General features: G+C 43.7%; 1 protein-coding gene across 1 annotated transcript in view; it reads right to left on the bottom strand.

The window, feature by feature from the left end:
- LOC109908531 (collagen alpha-2(IX) chain) overlaps positions 1–17944 on the bottom strand; it is a 27026-nt gene extending 9082 nt beyond the window's left edge. The window contains 12 exon segments of the mRNA XM_031793146.1: positions 831–884; positions 1499–1555; positions 7822–7872; positions 9583–9636; positions 9752–9805; positions 10422–10445; positions 11287–11322; positions 11420–11473; positions 12417–12479; positions 12647–12682; positions 15545–15619; positions 17616–17944. Coding sequence (XP_031649006.1) covers positions 831–884; positions 1499–1555; positions 7822–7872; positions 9583–9636; positions 9752–9805; positions 10422–10445; positions 11287–11322; positions 11420–11473; positions 12417–12479; positions 12647–12682; positions 15545–15619; positions 17616–17687 — 630 coding nt within the window. The 5' untranslated portion in view covers positions 17688–17944.
- Between the last annotated feature and the right edge of the window lie 67 nt (positions 17945–18011).

Genomic DNA, 18011 nt, shown 5'->3' with positions numbered 1-18011 from the left:
GAGAGAGAGAGAGAGAGAGAGGAAAGAGAGAAGAGAGAGAGAGAAAAGGAGAGCAATAGAAATGAAAAGTGTGACAATAACATCTCAGAGTGTTTCATGTATGTTATGGTACCAGCTGATGATCTCTACCACATAACTCCTTAGTAAATAGAAGCTAACTGAAACCGGTCATCAGAATGAAGTGTTCTCTGTGTGTGTTCATGTTAGTGCCTCTGACTCAGTCACTGAGCAGTGATCAGCAGTGCAGTGCCAGACTGAGACAGACAGAGTGCAGATCAGGTGCTAAACCTTCCTACTCTGGAGGAGTGTCTCAGGTCCCACTGGGGGCTCATTAGCTCTGCTTAAAGCACCAGGCTGAGTAGGCCGCTCTAACTCCTACTCTCTTATCCACTCCACATGTACCTGGCTCTCAACCATCCCTTTCATCTGAGCTCACTGCGTGCTGCCTGGCTGCCCGGGCCAGGCCTGACTAATCTCACCCAGATTAGTGCCAGTCATGTGCCTCAGGGGGCTTCATTAGCGCTAAACCTGCTTCTTCTACTGGTGTGTGTGTGTGTGTGTGTGTGTGTGTGTGTGTGTGTGTGTGTGTGTGTGTGTGTGTGTGTGTGTGTGTGTGTGTGTGTGTGTGTGTGTGTGTGTGTGTGTGTGTGGTGTGTGTGTGTGTGTGTGTGTGTGTTACTGTGTTTCAGATAGATCCAAGACCATGCATCTGTAACCTATTAAACTTTGTTGTGGATGCGCTTGCAGGTGTCAATGATTAGCCAGAGACCCACAAAACACAGAAACGCTGGGATGTCAATAAACAGATAGACAGACTCGATAAGACTCACCAGTTTCCCAATGCTACCAGGCTCTCCCAGCACACCAGCACGACCTTTGTGTCCCTAAAAGAGAATATTAAGTTAGTTTACTGTTATAACATCCTTATCACTGTAATAGATGTCCATGCATACCCCACAAGACATGCCAAATCCAGAACAGACTATGGGAGGCGCACAGTACTACATAGAGCCATGACTACATGGAACTCTATTCCACATCAGGTAACTGATGCAAGCAGTAGCATCAGATTTAAAAACAAATAAGAATACACCTTATGTAACAGTGGGGACTGTGAAGAGACACACACAAAGGTACAGACACACACAAAAGCTAGCACACGCACTCTACACACACATACCTTGTAATATTGTTGTATGGTGATATTACATTTTGTATTGTAGATATGTAGTGGTGTAATAATGTTACATTATGGACTGTTTTATCTTTTGTTTTAATGTAATGTTTGGACCCCAAGAAGAGTAGCTGCTGCCTTGGCAACAGCTAATGGGGATCCCTAATAAATACAAATAGATGTTTAAATCAATGAACTAATTATTCTGCCAATAAATGACAGCAGCACTGACAGGAATACTGTAAACAGAATACAGAATATCCTTATTTAGATTTTTGAATATCCTTATTTTGATATTTTTTCCCCCGATGATGACTCACTTACCTTGACCCCCTGCAGTCCCTGGGGACCCTTAGGCCCTGCTGGGCAGTTGATTGGACACTGTAGAGAGAAAGACCGAGAGAGAGAGAGAGAGAGAGAGAGAGAGAGAGAGAGAGAGAGAGAGAGAGAGAGAGTGAGAGAGCGAGAGAGCGAGAGAGAGAGAGAGAGAGAGAGAGAGACAGAGAGAGAAAGAGAGAAATAGGTGGTTGAGAGAGAAAGAGAGGACGGAAGGTACAGCAAAAGGGTCAATTTTTGCACCCCAAAAGGGTTCTACCTGGAACCCAAAATGTTTTTTTTCTAAGAGTCTATGGGGGGAGGAAGAGTGAGGAGAACACCAAAGTCACAAGTCTAAGTATAATTGAATCTCCTCCTCGGCCAAAAGTGAACAAAGCAACACTACAGTATGTGGGACATGGATGAAGAGAGGGGTGGGAGGGTGCGGGGGGTGCATGGATGAAGAGAGGGGGTGGGAGGGTGCAGGGGGTGCATGGATGAAGGGAGTGAGAGGGGGTTGAGGGAGGCTGTGAATCCTCTTCGGTGTCAGATGAAAGGAGAGAGAGGGAGAGAAAGAGAGATAGACGGTTGGAGAGAGAAAGTTTATGAGAGAAAGAGTGTGAATCTTCTGTGACAGGACCCTTCTCTAATGAGAGCGAGGGAGGAGGAGAAAAAAGGAGAGAGGAATTGATGAGGACTCTAGAGGACTCTAGTTCCTCCTGTCTCTAGAGCTGACACTACCACACAATCCCCTCCCCTATAACCAGCTCCCCTATAACCAGCTCCCCTATGTTGGGCACTCAGTATAGGACTTGGCTTAGGACTTGTACTTTTTCTGTATGGTTTAGTGCCACCAAACCAGAAAGCTCTCTGTCTATATACTGTATAGAGGCTACACCATGAATAGATTGCCAGGAACTTGCCATTTTAGTAGAACAGATACAGTGGGGTAGAACAGGTACAGTAGGATAGAACAGATACAGTGGAATAGAACAGATACAGTGGGGTAGAACAGGACAGTGGGTTAGAACAGGTACAGTGGGGTAGAACAGGTACAGTGGGGTAGAACAGGTACAGTGGGGTAGAACAGATACAGTGGGATAGAACAGGTACAGTGGGGTAGAACAGATACAGTGGGATAGAACAGGTACAGTGGGGTAGAACAGATACAGTGGGTTAGAACAGGTACAGTGGGGTAGAACAGATACAGTGGGGTAGAACAGATACAGTGGGGTAGAACAGATACAGTGGGATAGAACAGGTACAGTGGGTAGAACAGATACAGTGGGTTAGAACAGGTACAGTGGGTAGAACAGATACAGTGGGGTAGAACAGATACAGTGGGTTAGAACAGGTACAGTGGGGTAGAACAGGTACAGTGGGGTAGAACAGGTACAGTGGGGTAGAACAGGTACAGTGGGGTAGAACAGATACAGTGGGGTAGAAGAGATACAGTGGGGTAGAACAGGTACAGTGGGGTAGAACAGATACAGTGGGATAGAACAGGTACAGTGGGGTAGAACAGATACAGTGGGTTAGAACAGGTACAGTGGGGTAGAACAGATACAGTTGGATAGAACAGATACAGTGGGTAGAACAGAGTACAGTGGGTAGAACAGATACAGTGGGGTAGTACAGGTACAGTGGGGTAGAACAGATACAGTGGGGTAGAACAGGTACAGTGGGTAGAACAGATACAGTGGGGTAGAACAGGTACAGTGGGGTAGAACGGGTACAGTGGGGTAGAACAGGTACAGTAGGATAGAACAGATACAGTGGAATAGAACAGATACAGTGGGGTAGAACAGGGACAGTGGGTTAGAACAGGTACAGTGGGGTAGAACAGGTACAGTGGGGTAGAACAGGTACAGTGGGTAGAACAGATACAGTGGGATAGAACAGGTACAGTGGGGTAGAACAGATACAGTGGGATAGAACAGGTACAGTGGGGTTAGAACAGATACAGTGGGTTAGAACAGGTACAGTGGGGTAGAACAGATACAGTGGGGTAGAACAGATACAGTGGGGTAGAACAGATACAGTGGGATAGAACAGGTACAGTGGGGTAGAACAGATACAGTGGTAGAACAGGTACAGTGGGGTAGAACAGATACAGTGGGGTAGAACAGATACAGTGGGTTAGAACAGGTACAGTGGGGTAGAACAGGTACAGTGGGGTTAGAACAGGTACAGTGGGGTAGAACAGATACAGTGGGGTAGAAAAGATACAGTGGAATAGAACAGGTACAGTGGGGTAGAACAGATACAGTGGGTTAGAACAGGTACAGTGGGGTTAGAACAGGTTCAGTGGGGGTAGAACAGGTACAGTGGGGTAGAACAGATACAGTGGGGTAGAAGAGATACAGTGGGGTAGAACAGGTACAGTGGGGTAGAACAGATACAGTGGGATAGAACAGGTACAGTGGGGTAGAACAGATACAGTGGGTTAGAACAGGTACAGTGGGGTAGAACAGATACAGTTGGATAGAACAGATACAGTGGGGTAGAACAGATACAGTGGGTTAGAACAGATACAGTGGGGTAGTACAGGTACAGTGGGGTAGAAACAGATACAGTGGGTAGAACAGGTACAGTGGGGTAGAACAGTACAGTGGGGTTAGAACAGGTACAGTGGGTAGAACGGGTACAGTGGGGTAGAAACAAGGTACAGTGGGTTAGAACAGTACAGTGGGGTAGAACAGTACAGTGGGGTAGAACAGGTACAGTGGGGTAGAACAGATACAGTGGGGTAGAACAGATACAGTGGGTTAGAACAGGTACAGTGGGTTAGAAACAGTACAGTGGGGTAGAACAGGTACAGTGGTTTGAACAGGTACAGTGGGGTAGAACAGGTACAGTGGGTAGAACAGGTAACAGTGGGTTAGAACAGATACAGTGGGGTAGAACAGATACAGTGGGTTAGAACAGGTACAGTGGGTTAGAACAGGTACAGTGGGGTAGAACAGGTTACAGTGGGGTAGAACAGATACAGTGGTTAGAACAGGTACAGTGGGGTAGAACAGGTACAGTGGGGTAGAACAGGTACAGTGGGGTAGAACAGATACAGTGGGGTTAGACAGGTACAGTGGGGGTAGGAACAGATACCAGCGGGGTAGATCAGGTACAGTGGGTAGAACAGGTACAGTGGGGTAGAACAGGTACAGTGGGGTATAGAACAGATACAGTGGGATAGAACAGGTACAGTGGGGTAGAACAGGTACAGTGGGTTAGAACAGGTACAGTGGGGTAGAACAGTACAGTGGGGTAGAACAGGTACAGTGGGGTAGAACAGATATAGTGGGGTAGACAGGTACAGTGGGGTAGAACAGATACAGTGGGGTAGAACAGGTACAGTGGGGCAGAACAGGTACAGTGAGGTAGAACAGGTACAGTGAGGTAGAGCAGGTACAGTGGGGTAGAACAGGTACAGTTGAATAGAACAGATACAGTGGGGTTAGAACAGATACAGTGGGGTAGAACAGATACAGTTGAATAGAACAGATACAGTGGGGTAGAACAGATACAGTGGAATAGAACAGATACAGTGGAATAGAACAGATACAGTGGAATAGAACAGATACAGTAGGATAGAACAGATACAGTGGGGTAGAACAGATACACTGGGGTAGAACAGATACAGTTGAATAGAACAGATACAGTGGGGTAGAACAGATACAGTTGAATAGAACAGATACAGTGGGTTAAAACAGATACAGTGGAATAGAACAGATACAGTGGAATAGAACAGATACAGTGGGGTAGAACAGATACAGTTGAATAGAACAGATACAGTGGGGTAGAACAGATACAGTGGAATAGAACAGATACAGTGGAATAGAACAGATACAGTGGAATAGAACAGATACAGTGGGGTAGAACAGATACAGTGGGTTAGAACAGATCCAGTGGGGTAGAACAGATACAGTTGGATAGAACAGATACAGTGGGGTAGAACAGATACAGTGGGTTAGAACAGATACAGTGAGGTAGAATAGGTACAGAGGGGTAGAACAGATACAGTGGGTTAGAACAGGTACAGTGGGGTAGAACAGGTACAGTGGGGTAGAACAGGTACAGTGGGGTAGAACAGATACAGTGGGGTAGAACAGGTACAGTGGGGTAGAACAGGTACAGTGGGGTAGAACAGGTACAGTGGGTTAGAACAGGTACAGTTGGATAGAACAGATACAGTGGGGTAGAAACAGATACAGTGGGTTAGAACAGATACAGTGGGGTAGTACAGGTACAGTGGGGTAGAACAGATACAGTGGGGTAGAACAGGTACAGTGGGGTAGAACAGATACAGTGGGGTAGAACAGGTACAGTGGGGTAGAACGGGTACAGTGGGGTAGAACAGGTACAGTGGGTTAGAACAGGTACAGTGGGGTAGAACAGGTACAGTGGGGTAGAACAGGTACAGTGGGGTAGAACAGATACAGTGGGGTAGAACAGATACAGTGGGTTAGAACAGGTACAGTGGGTTAGAACAGGTACAGTGGGGTAGAACAGGTACAGTGGGTTTGAACAGGTACAGTGGGGTAGAACAGGTACAGTGGGGTAGAACAGGTACAGTGGGGTAGAACAGGTACAGTGGGTTAGAACAGGTACAGTGGGTTTGAACAGGTACAGTGGGGTAGAACAGGTACAGTGGGGTAGAACAGGTACAGTGGGGTAGAACAGGTACAGTGGGGTAGAACAGGTACAGTGGGGTAGAACAGGTACAGTGGGTTAGAACAGGTACAGTGGGTTAGAACAGGTACAGTGGGGTAGAACAGACACAGTGGGGTAGAACAGGTACAGTGGGGCAGAACAGGTACAGTGAGGTAGAACAGGTACAGTGAGGTAGAGCAGGTACAGTGGGGTAGAACAGGTACAGTTGAATAGAACAGATACAGTGGGGTAGAACAGATACAGTGGAATAGAACAGATACAGTGGAATAGAACAGATACAGTGGAATAGAACAGATACAGTAGGATAGAACAGATACAGTGGGGTAGAACAGATACACTGGGGTAGAACAGATACAGTGGAATAGAACAGATACAGTAGGATAGAACAGATACATTGGGGTAAAACAGATACACTGTGGTAGAACAGATACAGTGGAATAGAACAGATTCAGTGGAATAGAACAGATACAGTGGAATAGAACAGATGCAGTTGAATAGAACAGGTACAGTGGGGTAGAACAGGTACAGTGGGGTAGAACAGGTACATTGGGGTAGAACAGATACCGTGGAATAGAACAGATACAGTGGAATAGAACAGATACAGTGGAATAGAACAGATACAGTGAGGTAGAACAGATACAGTTGAATAGAACAGATACAGTGGGGTAGAACAGATACAGTTGAATAGAACAGATACAGTGGGGTAGAACAGATACAGTGGAATAGAACAGATACAGTGGGGTAGAACAGATACAGTTGAATAGAACAGATACAGTGGGGTAGAACAGATACAGTTGAATAGAACAGATACAGTGGGGTAGAACAGATACAGTGGAATAGAACAGATACTGTGGAATAGAACAGATACAGTGGAATAGAACAGATACAGTAGGATAGAACAGATACAGTGGGGTAGAACAGATACACTGGGGTAGAACAGATACAGTGGAATAGAACAGATACAGTGGAATAGAACAGATACAGTGGAATAGAACAGATACAGTGGGGTAGAACAGATACACTGGGGTAGAACAGATACAGTGGAATAGAACAGATTCAGTGGAATAGAACAGATACAGTGGAATAGAACAGATGCAGTTGAATAGAACAGGTACAGTGGGGTAGAACAGGTACAGTGGGGTAGAACAGGTACATTGGGGTAGAACAGGTACAGTGTGGTAGAACAGATACAGTGGGGTAGAACAGATACAGTGGGGTAGAACAGGTACATTGGGGTAGAACAGATACAGTGGAATAGAACAGGTACAGTGGGGTAGAACAGGTACAGTGGGGTAGAACAGGTACATTGGGGGTAGAACAGGTACAGTGGGGTAGAACAGGTACAGTGGGGTAGAACAGATACAGTAGGATAGAACAGATACAGTGGGGTAGAACAGATACAGTGGGGTAGAACATATGCAGTGGAATAGAACAGATACAGTGGAGTAGAACAGATACAGTGGGGTAGAACAGGTACAGTGGAGTAGAACAGATACAGTTGAACAGAACAGATACAGTAGGATAGAACAGATACAGTGGGGTAGAACAGATACAGTGGAATAGAACAGATACAGTGGAATAGAACAGATACAGTGGAATAGAACAGAGACAGTGGAATAGAACAGATACAGTGGAATAGAACAGAGACAGAGGGAACTTACCTGGAAGTCTGCGCTGCCTTCCTCTCCTCCCAAGAACTTCCCTGGAGGTCCCTAGAGAAAGAGAGAGTGACAAAAATATATGTTTGAACAGAGAAATATGCAAAGAAGACAGAAGACAGATGAAGTGGGAGAGAGAGAGAGAGAGAGAGATAGAGAGAGATAGAGAGAGAAAGAGAAAGAGAGAGAGAGAGAGATAACGAGAGCGAGAGAGAGAGAGAAAGAGAAAGAAGAAGACTAAGGAGATCATTGTTTAAGACAGTGCAGACGCAGCTGTTCTGACTGTGTGTATCCTGAGTTTCAGTACAACATGGCCCCCCTCAGCTGAGGTATGCAGGGAGCAGTGAGATGAGACAGGGGAGCCAGATCTAATGGGACTTTATTTACTCTGCAACATCGGTAAACCAAGACAAATAGACTCCCCATGGCTGGGAGCATCACTCTCTGTGAGGCTGCTCCACACCTGAAATCACTCACTGTGTACATTGTAGAAGAACTGGGGAGCTAAGAGACACACACAGCTCTGTGTACAATTATGCTTCATTGAGCTGCTCTGGGGAGCGTACTGGTACACTTACTGGTGAGAATGTACTGGTCATCTGGACTGGGATTACGGGGTTATCTCTGGAACAATGGTTTCTTGCTTGTAACGAAATGTTTTTCTTTTGCGTTAAGTTATTAGTTTCTTACAAGTTATATTTATGACTTATTACAGCCCACAACATCTTACTGGTTTCCTAAGGGTTTTATTTATGACTTATTACAACCCACATCATCTTACTGGTTTCCTACAGGTTTTATTTATGACTTATTACAACCCACATCATCTTACTGGTTTCCTACAGGTTTTATTTATGACTTATTGCTGCCCACAACATCTTACTGGTTTCCTAAGGGTTTTATTTATGACATATTACAACCCACATCATCTTACTGGTTTCCTACAGGTTTTATTTATGACTTATTACAACCCACATCATCTTACTGGTTTCCTACAGGTTTTATTTATGACTTATTACAACCCACATCATCTTACTGGTTTCCTACAGGTTTTATTTATGACTTATTGCTGCCCACAACATCTTACTGGTTTCCTGCAGGTTTTATTTATGACTTATTACAACCCACATCATCTTACTGGTTTCCTACAGGTTTTATTTATGACTTATTACAACCCACATCATCTTACTGGTTTCCTACAGGTTTTATTTATGACTTATTACAACCCACAACATCTTACTGGTTTCCTACAGGTTTTATTTATGACTTATTACAACCCACATCATCTTACTGGTTTCCTACAGGTTTTATTTATGACTTATTACAACCCACATCATCTTACTGGTTTCCTACAGGTTTTATTTATGACTTATTACAACCCACAACATCTTACTGGTTTCCAACAGGTTTTATTTATGACTTATTACAGCCCACAACATCTTACTGGTTTCCTACAGCTTTTATTTATGACTTATTACAGCCCACAACATCTTACTGGTTTCCTACAGGTTTTATTTATGACTTATTACAGCCCACAACATCTTACTGGTTTCCTACAGGTTTTATTTATGACTTATTACAGCCCACAACATCTTACTGGTTTCCAACAGGTTTTATTTATGACTTATTACAGCCCACAACATCTTACTGGTTTCCTACAGGTTTTAAGTTACTGGTTATTATTACTAGGTTGGTACTTGCTGGTTTTTACTTGTACTACATGTTTATTTACTGGTTTCTTGCTGGTTCTAGGTGTAAACTTACTGGTTTTCCTGGGGGTCCTGGAATTCCTGGAGGTCCAGATGCTCCCAATATGCCCTGAGAGAAGAGGGAGCAAGAGGATGGTGGGAATTAAATTATGAAGATGAAGAGTAGCTAACAGATTCTGTAACGTATGCTATCTGACATAAGACAACAATGGTAAGGGTCTTACCTGAGATCCAGTCTGTCCAATTTTACCGGGGAGGCCGATTGGGCCCGGGGCTCCCTAAAGACAAAAAGGAAGAGAAAAAGACGGTGATCTTCATCCATCTGGCAGAAGAGGATACACTGCCAATGTAATTCAGTTCAGAATGTAATATGTAGTGTCTGACTAGTTCCAGAAGAGGATACACTGCCAATGTAATTCAGTTCAGAATGTAATATGTAGTGTCTGACTAGTTCCAGAAGAGGATACACTGCCAATGTAATTCAGTTCAGAATGTAATATGTAGTGTCTGACTAGTTCCAGAAGAGGATACACTGCCAATGTAATTCAGTTCAGAATGTAATATGTAGTGTCTGACTAGTTCCAGAAGAGGATACACTGCCAATGTAATTCAGTTCAGAATGTAATATGTAGTGTCTGACTAGTTCCAGAAGAGGATACACTGCCAATGTAATTCAGTTCAGAATGTAATATGTAGTGTCTGACTAGTTCCAGAAGAGGATACACTGCCAATGTAATTCAGTTCAGAATGTAATATGTAGTGTCTGACTAGTTCCAGAAGAGGATACACTGCCAATGTAATTCAGTTCAGAATGTAATATGTAGTGTCTGACTAGTTATTTTTTGGGGAGGAAGTCTTTAATTATAGGGATATAATTAACAAATAGCTACTTACAGCGAGCCCAGGCAGTCCGGGTCCCTACAGAGAGAGAGAGAGAGAGAGAGAGAGAGAGAGAGAGAAAGAGAGAGAGAGAGAGAGAGAGAGAGAGAGAGAGAGAGAGAGAGAGAGGGAATGGGAAAGGGGAATGAGAGATTAGTTAAGTCTGTGATTAGATTAGTTAAGTCTTTGTAATCGTATAATCACAAACAAATGTGCATAATAACTCATGTATGATTTGTTTCAACAATTATCTTATTTTAATTGAATTAAGAGCAGATGTGTCTACAGAGACAGAACACTAGACAGACTGTGTTCATCAATCTAACCCAAACGTACAGAAAGCAATCAATGTGTGTTCAATGTTTAATGTGTCAAAATAAGTAATGGAATTCATTGAATTCAATGCTTCATCCGAGCATATCACTAACTCCACTCTGTCAATACAGTACAGTCTTTCTAGTCGTCTGTCAAATATAGCTACACACCACCATCTAGTGTGCCTTACTGTAACTACATGTAGTCTTACTCAACCTGCCTTAACCACAGATCTAGGATCAGATTACCTTGACTCCAAAACATTAGCGGGATGAACCAATATCTGACCCTGTATCAGAGGTATTGGACCCACTGTACACGGCTGTTGGACGAGACTAGTTATAGTAAATCAGTCAGCTGCTAAAAGCTGTTATGCAAGTGTTATGCAACCCCTCTGACTAGGGTCTCCCCCATACCTCTGTAATCCTAGTTAAGTCATGTGTTCGGGTAAAACTCTGGGCCCTACTGATGACGGAGGGTTAGTTCCAGTGGATTTGTAGTGTTCAGGCTATATGTAGTCTGTACTGAACAGTGTTCAGGTTCTGTTGAGTCTGTTAGTACTTACAGTGGGTCCAGGTTCACCACCAGGCCCAGGCTGGCCCTGTAGAAAACAACAATAAACAACAACAACAACAACAACATGAGGGTTTATTCTCTCATAGTTTGCATCCAGTGTAGACTCCCACCATGGTCCTTACCTTAGGTCCAGGGTTCCCGACAGGACCCCGATCTCCCTTTGCTCCAATCAAACCCTGGAGACGTAGAGAGATGGAGCGATGTGTTCAGTGAGTAAGATCAGTTTGGATCACAAATAGAGTGTTACTTTAGTTCTGGACTTCAATAACGAGGTTGTCGTAAATATAAGATTGGTTTGTATTCATTATGTGCTCTAATAACACAGCACTGTAAGGTGACTTCTGTCTCTTCTAATGCTAAACTTTTATTGAACAGCCTGCTACTTTTTTCAGGACTCACCCCACAGTTTACAAACAAGTGCAGGGGCAGCACTTTCAAATGAAGGTGACAGATTGCACCTTTAGTGACTGCCAGGGGATTGTGACATCTACTATACATGTGACCTGAATTCCCATTACAGCACTGAGACTATCAGTAGTCTGATTGGATTTGACACTTCCAGGTAATCGGCAGGAAAACTAGGATTGAGATTCCGGGCCGGATTACAGGGTAAATCCCTGTGGAATGTTTCTCAGCGTGTGACTGTGAGACCAGCAGAGTGTGTTTCCGTTACCTTATTTAGAGAGAAGCAGTTTCCTGAAAACAGCCACCTTCATAACAACATGAAACTCAGTCTATCTAGCTAGGTTACAGTACATCAATGCATCAGGATTTACATCAATGCTTTTCACTCCTACATGTTTACACAAACACACAAACATTGTCTCTATTTTCTCTTTCTCACTCTCTTTCTCTCGCTCTCTTTCTCCCCCACAAATTCATCCCTTTATCTCTCTCTTTCTCTCTCTCTCTCTCTTTTCCCTCACAAATGCATCAATTTCTCTCTCTCTCTCTCTCTCTCTCTCTCTCTCTCTCTCTCTCTCTCTCTCTCTCTCTCTCTCTCTCTCTCTCTCTCTCTCTCTCTCTCTCTCTCTCTCTCTCTCTCTCTCTCTCTCATTCACATGTCTTGCTGTCAGTCTCTTACAGACACACTTAGCAGCTGATTGACAGGAGACTTACATCAATGCCATTCTCCCCTGGAGCTCCACCTGGACCAGGTTCACCTGGCTCCCCCTTCAAGCCCTGAGAACAGAGACACAGCCATAGTCGGGTATACAAACACAGTGCACACACTCACACAAACACCATTGAGCATGCACACAAACGCACACACACACAAAGAAACACCCTTGAATATGCATGCACACACACACACACACCCACACACACATGCATATACAGTAACTTACTGTTGGGCCAGGAGGACCAGGAGGTCCTTTCTCCCCCTGTGAAGAGAGAGAGGAACAAGAAAGAAAGACATGATATTAACAATTGGTATTGTATGTTCACTACTTTCTGAGATTGATGACATGGAAGTCAGTTTAAGAGGATTACGAAGTCCTTGACATAGAATTCCTTGATGACAGCCCCTTGTTGATCTGGAAGGATTGGTGGACCCTCCCCTGACCCAAACAGAAGACTATGGCTATATCTCAATACCGAACAGTGACTTCCTTACCTTATCTCCTTTCCTCAATCTGAACAGACTTTTCCTGTAAGTTCTGGACAAGTGAAAGTTAATTCCTGGTAGGCTCCCTAGTAACACTTTTATATTACTCATTACTCCCACATTTATCAACTATTTACTAATCATAAGTAAAGTATTTTTGCAGTCCCTAATCTAAAGTGTTATTTAACCCTAACCCTAACCTTTCCATAACCCTAACCTAACCCTAACCTTTCCATAACCCTAACCTAACCTAACCCTAACCTTTACATAACCCTAACCTAACCCTAACCTTTACATAACCCTAACCTAACCCTAACCTTTACATAACCCTAACCTAACCCTAACCTTTACATAACCCTAACCTAACCCTAACCTTTACATAACCCTAACCTAACCCTAACTTTTACATAACCCTAACCTAACCCTAACCTTTACATAACCCTAACCTAACACTAACCTTTACATAACCCTAACCTAACCCTAACCTTTACATAACCCTAACCTAACCCTAACCTTTACATAACCCTAACCCTAACCTTTTCATAACCCTAACCTAACCCTAACCTTTACATAACCCTAACCTAACCCTAACCTTTACATAACCCTAACCTAACCCTAACTTTACATAACCCTAACCTAACCCTAACCTTTACATAACCCTAACCCTAACCTTTACATAACCCTAACCTAACCCTAACCTTTACATAACCCTAACCTAACCCTAACCTTTACATAACCCTAACCCTAACCTTTACATAACCCTAACCTAACCCTAACCTTTACATAACCCTAACCTAACCCTAACCTTTACATAACCCTAACCTAACCCTAACCTTTACATAACCCTAACCTAACCCTAACCTTTACATAACCCTAACCTAACACTAACCTTTACATAACCCTAACCTAACCCTAACCTTTACATAACCCTAACCCTAACCTTTACATAACCCTAACCCTAACCTTTACATAACCCTAACCTAACCCTAACCTTTACATAACCCTAACCTAACCCTAACCTTTACATAACCCTAACCTAACCCTAACCTTTACATAACCCTAACCTAACCCTAACCTTTACATAACCCTAACCTAACACTAACCTTTACATAACCCTAACCTAACCCTAACCTTTACATAACCCTAACCCTAACCTTTACATAACCCTAACCCTAACCTTTACATAACCCTAACCTAACCCTAACCTTTACATAACCCGAACCTAACCCTAACCCTAACCCTAACCTTTACATAACCCTAACCTAACCCTAACCCTAACCTTTACATAACCCTAACCCTAACCTTTACATAACCCTAACCTAACCCTAACCCTAACCCTAACCCTAACCCTAACCCTAACCTTTACATAACCCTAACCTTTACATAACCCTAACCTAACCCTAACCCCAACCCTAACCTTTACATAACCCTAACCTAACCCTAAATGGTGTGCAATTGTTTTGTAAATGGTGTGCAATTGTTTTGTAAATGCCTTATAAATGGTTTATAGAGGACCGTTAAAATAAAGTGTAACCCGCCCTCAATATTGCTTTCATTTAGCCAGTTTTTCAGATCAGGAATAAGAAAGATCAGATAAGGAGAGGAAGCCACTTTAGACCACTGAGATGCATAGTATCTAGTAGTGACATCAACCTATTGCGTATACACCTATCCAGTTCCATACAGATCTGCAAGGGTCATTTTGTCACAGGTGGAGATGAGGGGGGAAATGTTTTTTTTTAAAGATCCAGCCATGATTGACAGCTCATGTTTGCTCCGCCCTCAATGTGGAGTGAGGGAACTTTCCAATCATGATAGGACTGGATAGGTATATATGGCAGAAACTAGTTGGAGCTATTGCTGACACCTACCCTAGTCCACTCAGGTCTGCAAAGGAGAGTGAACAAGGGCAGATGGGATGGAACAACCTTTTTGGAATGAAATGCAGCCGGCATCTACAGTTGTCCAGAATTGTGTTTCACAGCACTCTTATTACAGCCCACCCTTTGGTGACATCACATACCATAGCAGATAAATATCTGACCCCGGAGCCCTCAAAAGCTATTCCAAGTTCCAGCCCACAAGAGAGGATCCATGTTCACATCAAACATCAACCTGCCAGTCCATAGCCTTCCATTAGTTAGATAGGGAATGTCCAACTGACTGAGGGAATTGACATAATCGTAAAGCATTATCTTTAACAGTAGATCTACCTGGCTTTGGGGGTGAAACGGCTCTTCAACTAATTGCATTGGATTAAAGCATGCCTAACTTTTAACATCACAATCGTTTTGGATCATACAGGCATCACCATTAGTTTCTTCCTTTGTCCACTCATGGTGTAATTCTGTATTCTCAACATGTTTTCAGAACATGGTTTTGTTTAGACTGAGAATACCTCAAAGGTATCACATCACTGCGATATGATCCGGGAACCTTTCCTTCGGGAAGGAGGTAAAGCCCCCAACTCAAAGACCTCTCTCGCTGTGGGAAACAGAGCTCTTTTGTTCCGCTGTGTTTTCATTCCGTCCGCCCTCTGGTGGTGTAACCGCTGTACTACCTCAGAGCGCTCTATTGGGTACAATGCCCGTCTTTGTGACAACCTGTTGGCTCAGGGCGAAGCGGAGGTAATACTCACATCAATGCCGTCGGACCCGGGGGTGCCAGAGGGCCCAGGCAGGCCGGGATAGCCCTGAGGTCCTGGAGGACCGCTCTGGAAAAATGAAAACAAAATGGAGCGTTTAGAAGTGTGCAGAGGTTTTGTAGATAATTACCTGGCCTTAGAATGTATCACTTTTTGGTATTCATCCAATTGGATACATATTATTTTCGTACTATAAAGAACATGTGAGATAACTGTAATGCAGTAAAACATTTCACATGTTTTGGGATTGTGTGTGTCATTTTATTGTAGGCCTTTTGATAATGGAGACATGGCTAGTTTTGATAATGGAGATATGACTAGTTTTGATAATGGAGACATGACTAGTTTTGATAATGGAGATATGACTAGTTTTGAACCAGGTGCTTTTTTGAACCAATGTTTGGATAGTCCTAATTGATAAATGAGGCACAGCAACGTCACATGAGACAATGACACATGATCAAGTGGGAATTAATAGCTACAATTAAATGTTATATTTCATGTGAATACAATCCTAGAAACAAGACAAATGCATCATAAACTTGAAGTGAATGAATCACCTAGAAACATCACCCATACCCATCACATTTTGATAAAGCATGTAAGGCCAATACAAATCCAATACCACTGGTAGCCTACACTCTTCCAACCTAAAAGGGTTGTCCGGCTGTCCTCATAGGAGAACCCTTTGTGAACCCTATTTGGTTCCAGGTAGAACACCTTTTCGTTTCGATGTAGAACCCTTTCCACAGAGGTTCTACAAGGAAGCCAAAAGCGTTCTACTTGGAACTTAAAAGGGTTCTAGCTGGAGCCAAAAATGGTTCTCCCATGGGGACAGCCGAAGAACCCTTTTGGAACCATTTTTTCTAAGACTGTATTTGGAACAATGTAAGAAATGATTGATGAATGAGGGGTTTTTTTTTCATATAGAAATGTAAAAAATCTCACATCCTGTAAGAAGTATATTGCTTCCAAAATGGGTGTAAAACAAAAATATTTGTCACCAAGTAATCTAAGGTAGTAGGTAGGGGGAGGAAAGATGTTTACCAAAGCACTCCCCCCATCCCATCCCCTTCCTTTGGAAATGCAGTTCCTTGAATCGATCGTCTTATCCAGTCACAACACAGGATCCTCATACTGTGTGGAGATATATTCCAGAATTTAGAAATAAGGTTGGGAATTCAATACAATGGTCCTGTTTGTTCAGACAGATCCACTGGTAACTTTCTGTTTGGTGGAGGGCATCTTCAGGTCGGTCATTCTCTGTGTGTCTGTGTTTCTGTGTTTCTGTGTGCGCATGTGTGTGTGTGTGTGTGCGTGTGTGTGTGTGTGTGTTTGAATAGGGGGCTTCGCAGTAAAGGCACATGGGTGTCTTGAATACACAGCCTGTGTGTGTGTGTGTGTGTGTGTGTGTGTGTGTGTGTGTGTGTGTGTGTGTGTGTGTGTGTGTGTGTGTGTGTGTGTGTGTGTGTGTGTGTGTGTGTGTGTGTGTGTGTGTGTGTGTGTGTGTGTGTGTGTCCAGCTGAATTCCAGTGTAAGTGCCACTCTCCCTTGATGACTCTGTCCTGAATCTCCTTTTTGACAAACATTTGAAATGGTTTTGTCTCCCCTCCAACTGCTCTTCAGGAATAAAGGAGACATTCCAATTCTTCCTCTGTATTCAGGTAGAAACGTCATCCACAGAATCAAGGCACATAGTCCATGGCAGGAAGATACACTATATATGTATGTACAATGCCACATCACACAACACACACAAATGCACACACTACACAACTGATCTTCATGCAGCTCTAGACTCATCATTACAACAATGTTATGACTATGATCATACACTCAAGCCCTGAAACAAGATTGAGGTCATTCACTTTTCTGAAACAACCCAATTCCAAAATGTATTTTTTCAACCACAACTAGCCAGTGTGACAACAAAACCAAGCACAGTAGTCCCCATCTACCTTCACCACTAGTCCCTCTCTCCAAGGGGACTTCTATCCCACCATACCCCAGCCAGAAGCAACCCAGCCTGGGTACACCCCTAACCTCCCCTGTCCACTCCACTCACCACTTGGGCCAGAGCCAGGCACAGAGTCTGCAGGGCGACCCAGCTCTTCAACACAGCCGAGAGTCCAGTCATGATCCCTCTCTCCTCTCCTCTCCCTCTCTCTCTCCTCAGCACTAAATCCTCTCTTCTCTTGCTTTCTCCCGCTCTCCCCTGTCTTCTCCTTCAAGCCGGGACAGAAACGTTAGGGAATCCAAAGGGGGATGGGGGCTATGTGCGCAGCCCCGAAGATTCCACCCAGTAAAAGTGGTGTAGAGGAATGGTTGGATGGAGGGAGAGATGGAATAAGAGAGAGGTGTAACGCAGCCCTACAGCCTGCCCCAGTGAACACAGGAGCTCCTGAAAGCCCCTCACACACACACACACATACATGGATACACAAACACACACACACCAAGA

The sequence above is a fragment of the Oncorhynchus kisutch genome, linkage group LG17 (assembly GCF_002021735.2).
Source record: "Oncorhynchus kisutch isolate 150728-3 linkage group LG17, Okis_V2, whole genome shotgun sequence".
Classification (NCBI taxonomy): domain Eukaryota; kingdom Metazoa; phylum Chordata; class Actinopteri; order Salmoniformes; family Salmonidae; genus Oncorhynchus; species Oncorhynchus kisutch.
The sequence above is the reverse complement of the archived record's forward strand: the minus strand, read 5'-3'. Positions and strand labels throughout refer to the sequence as shown.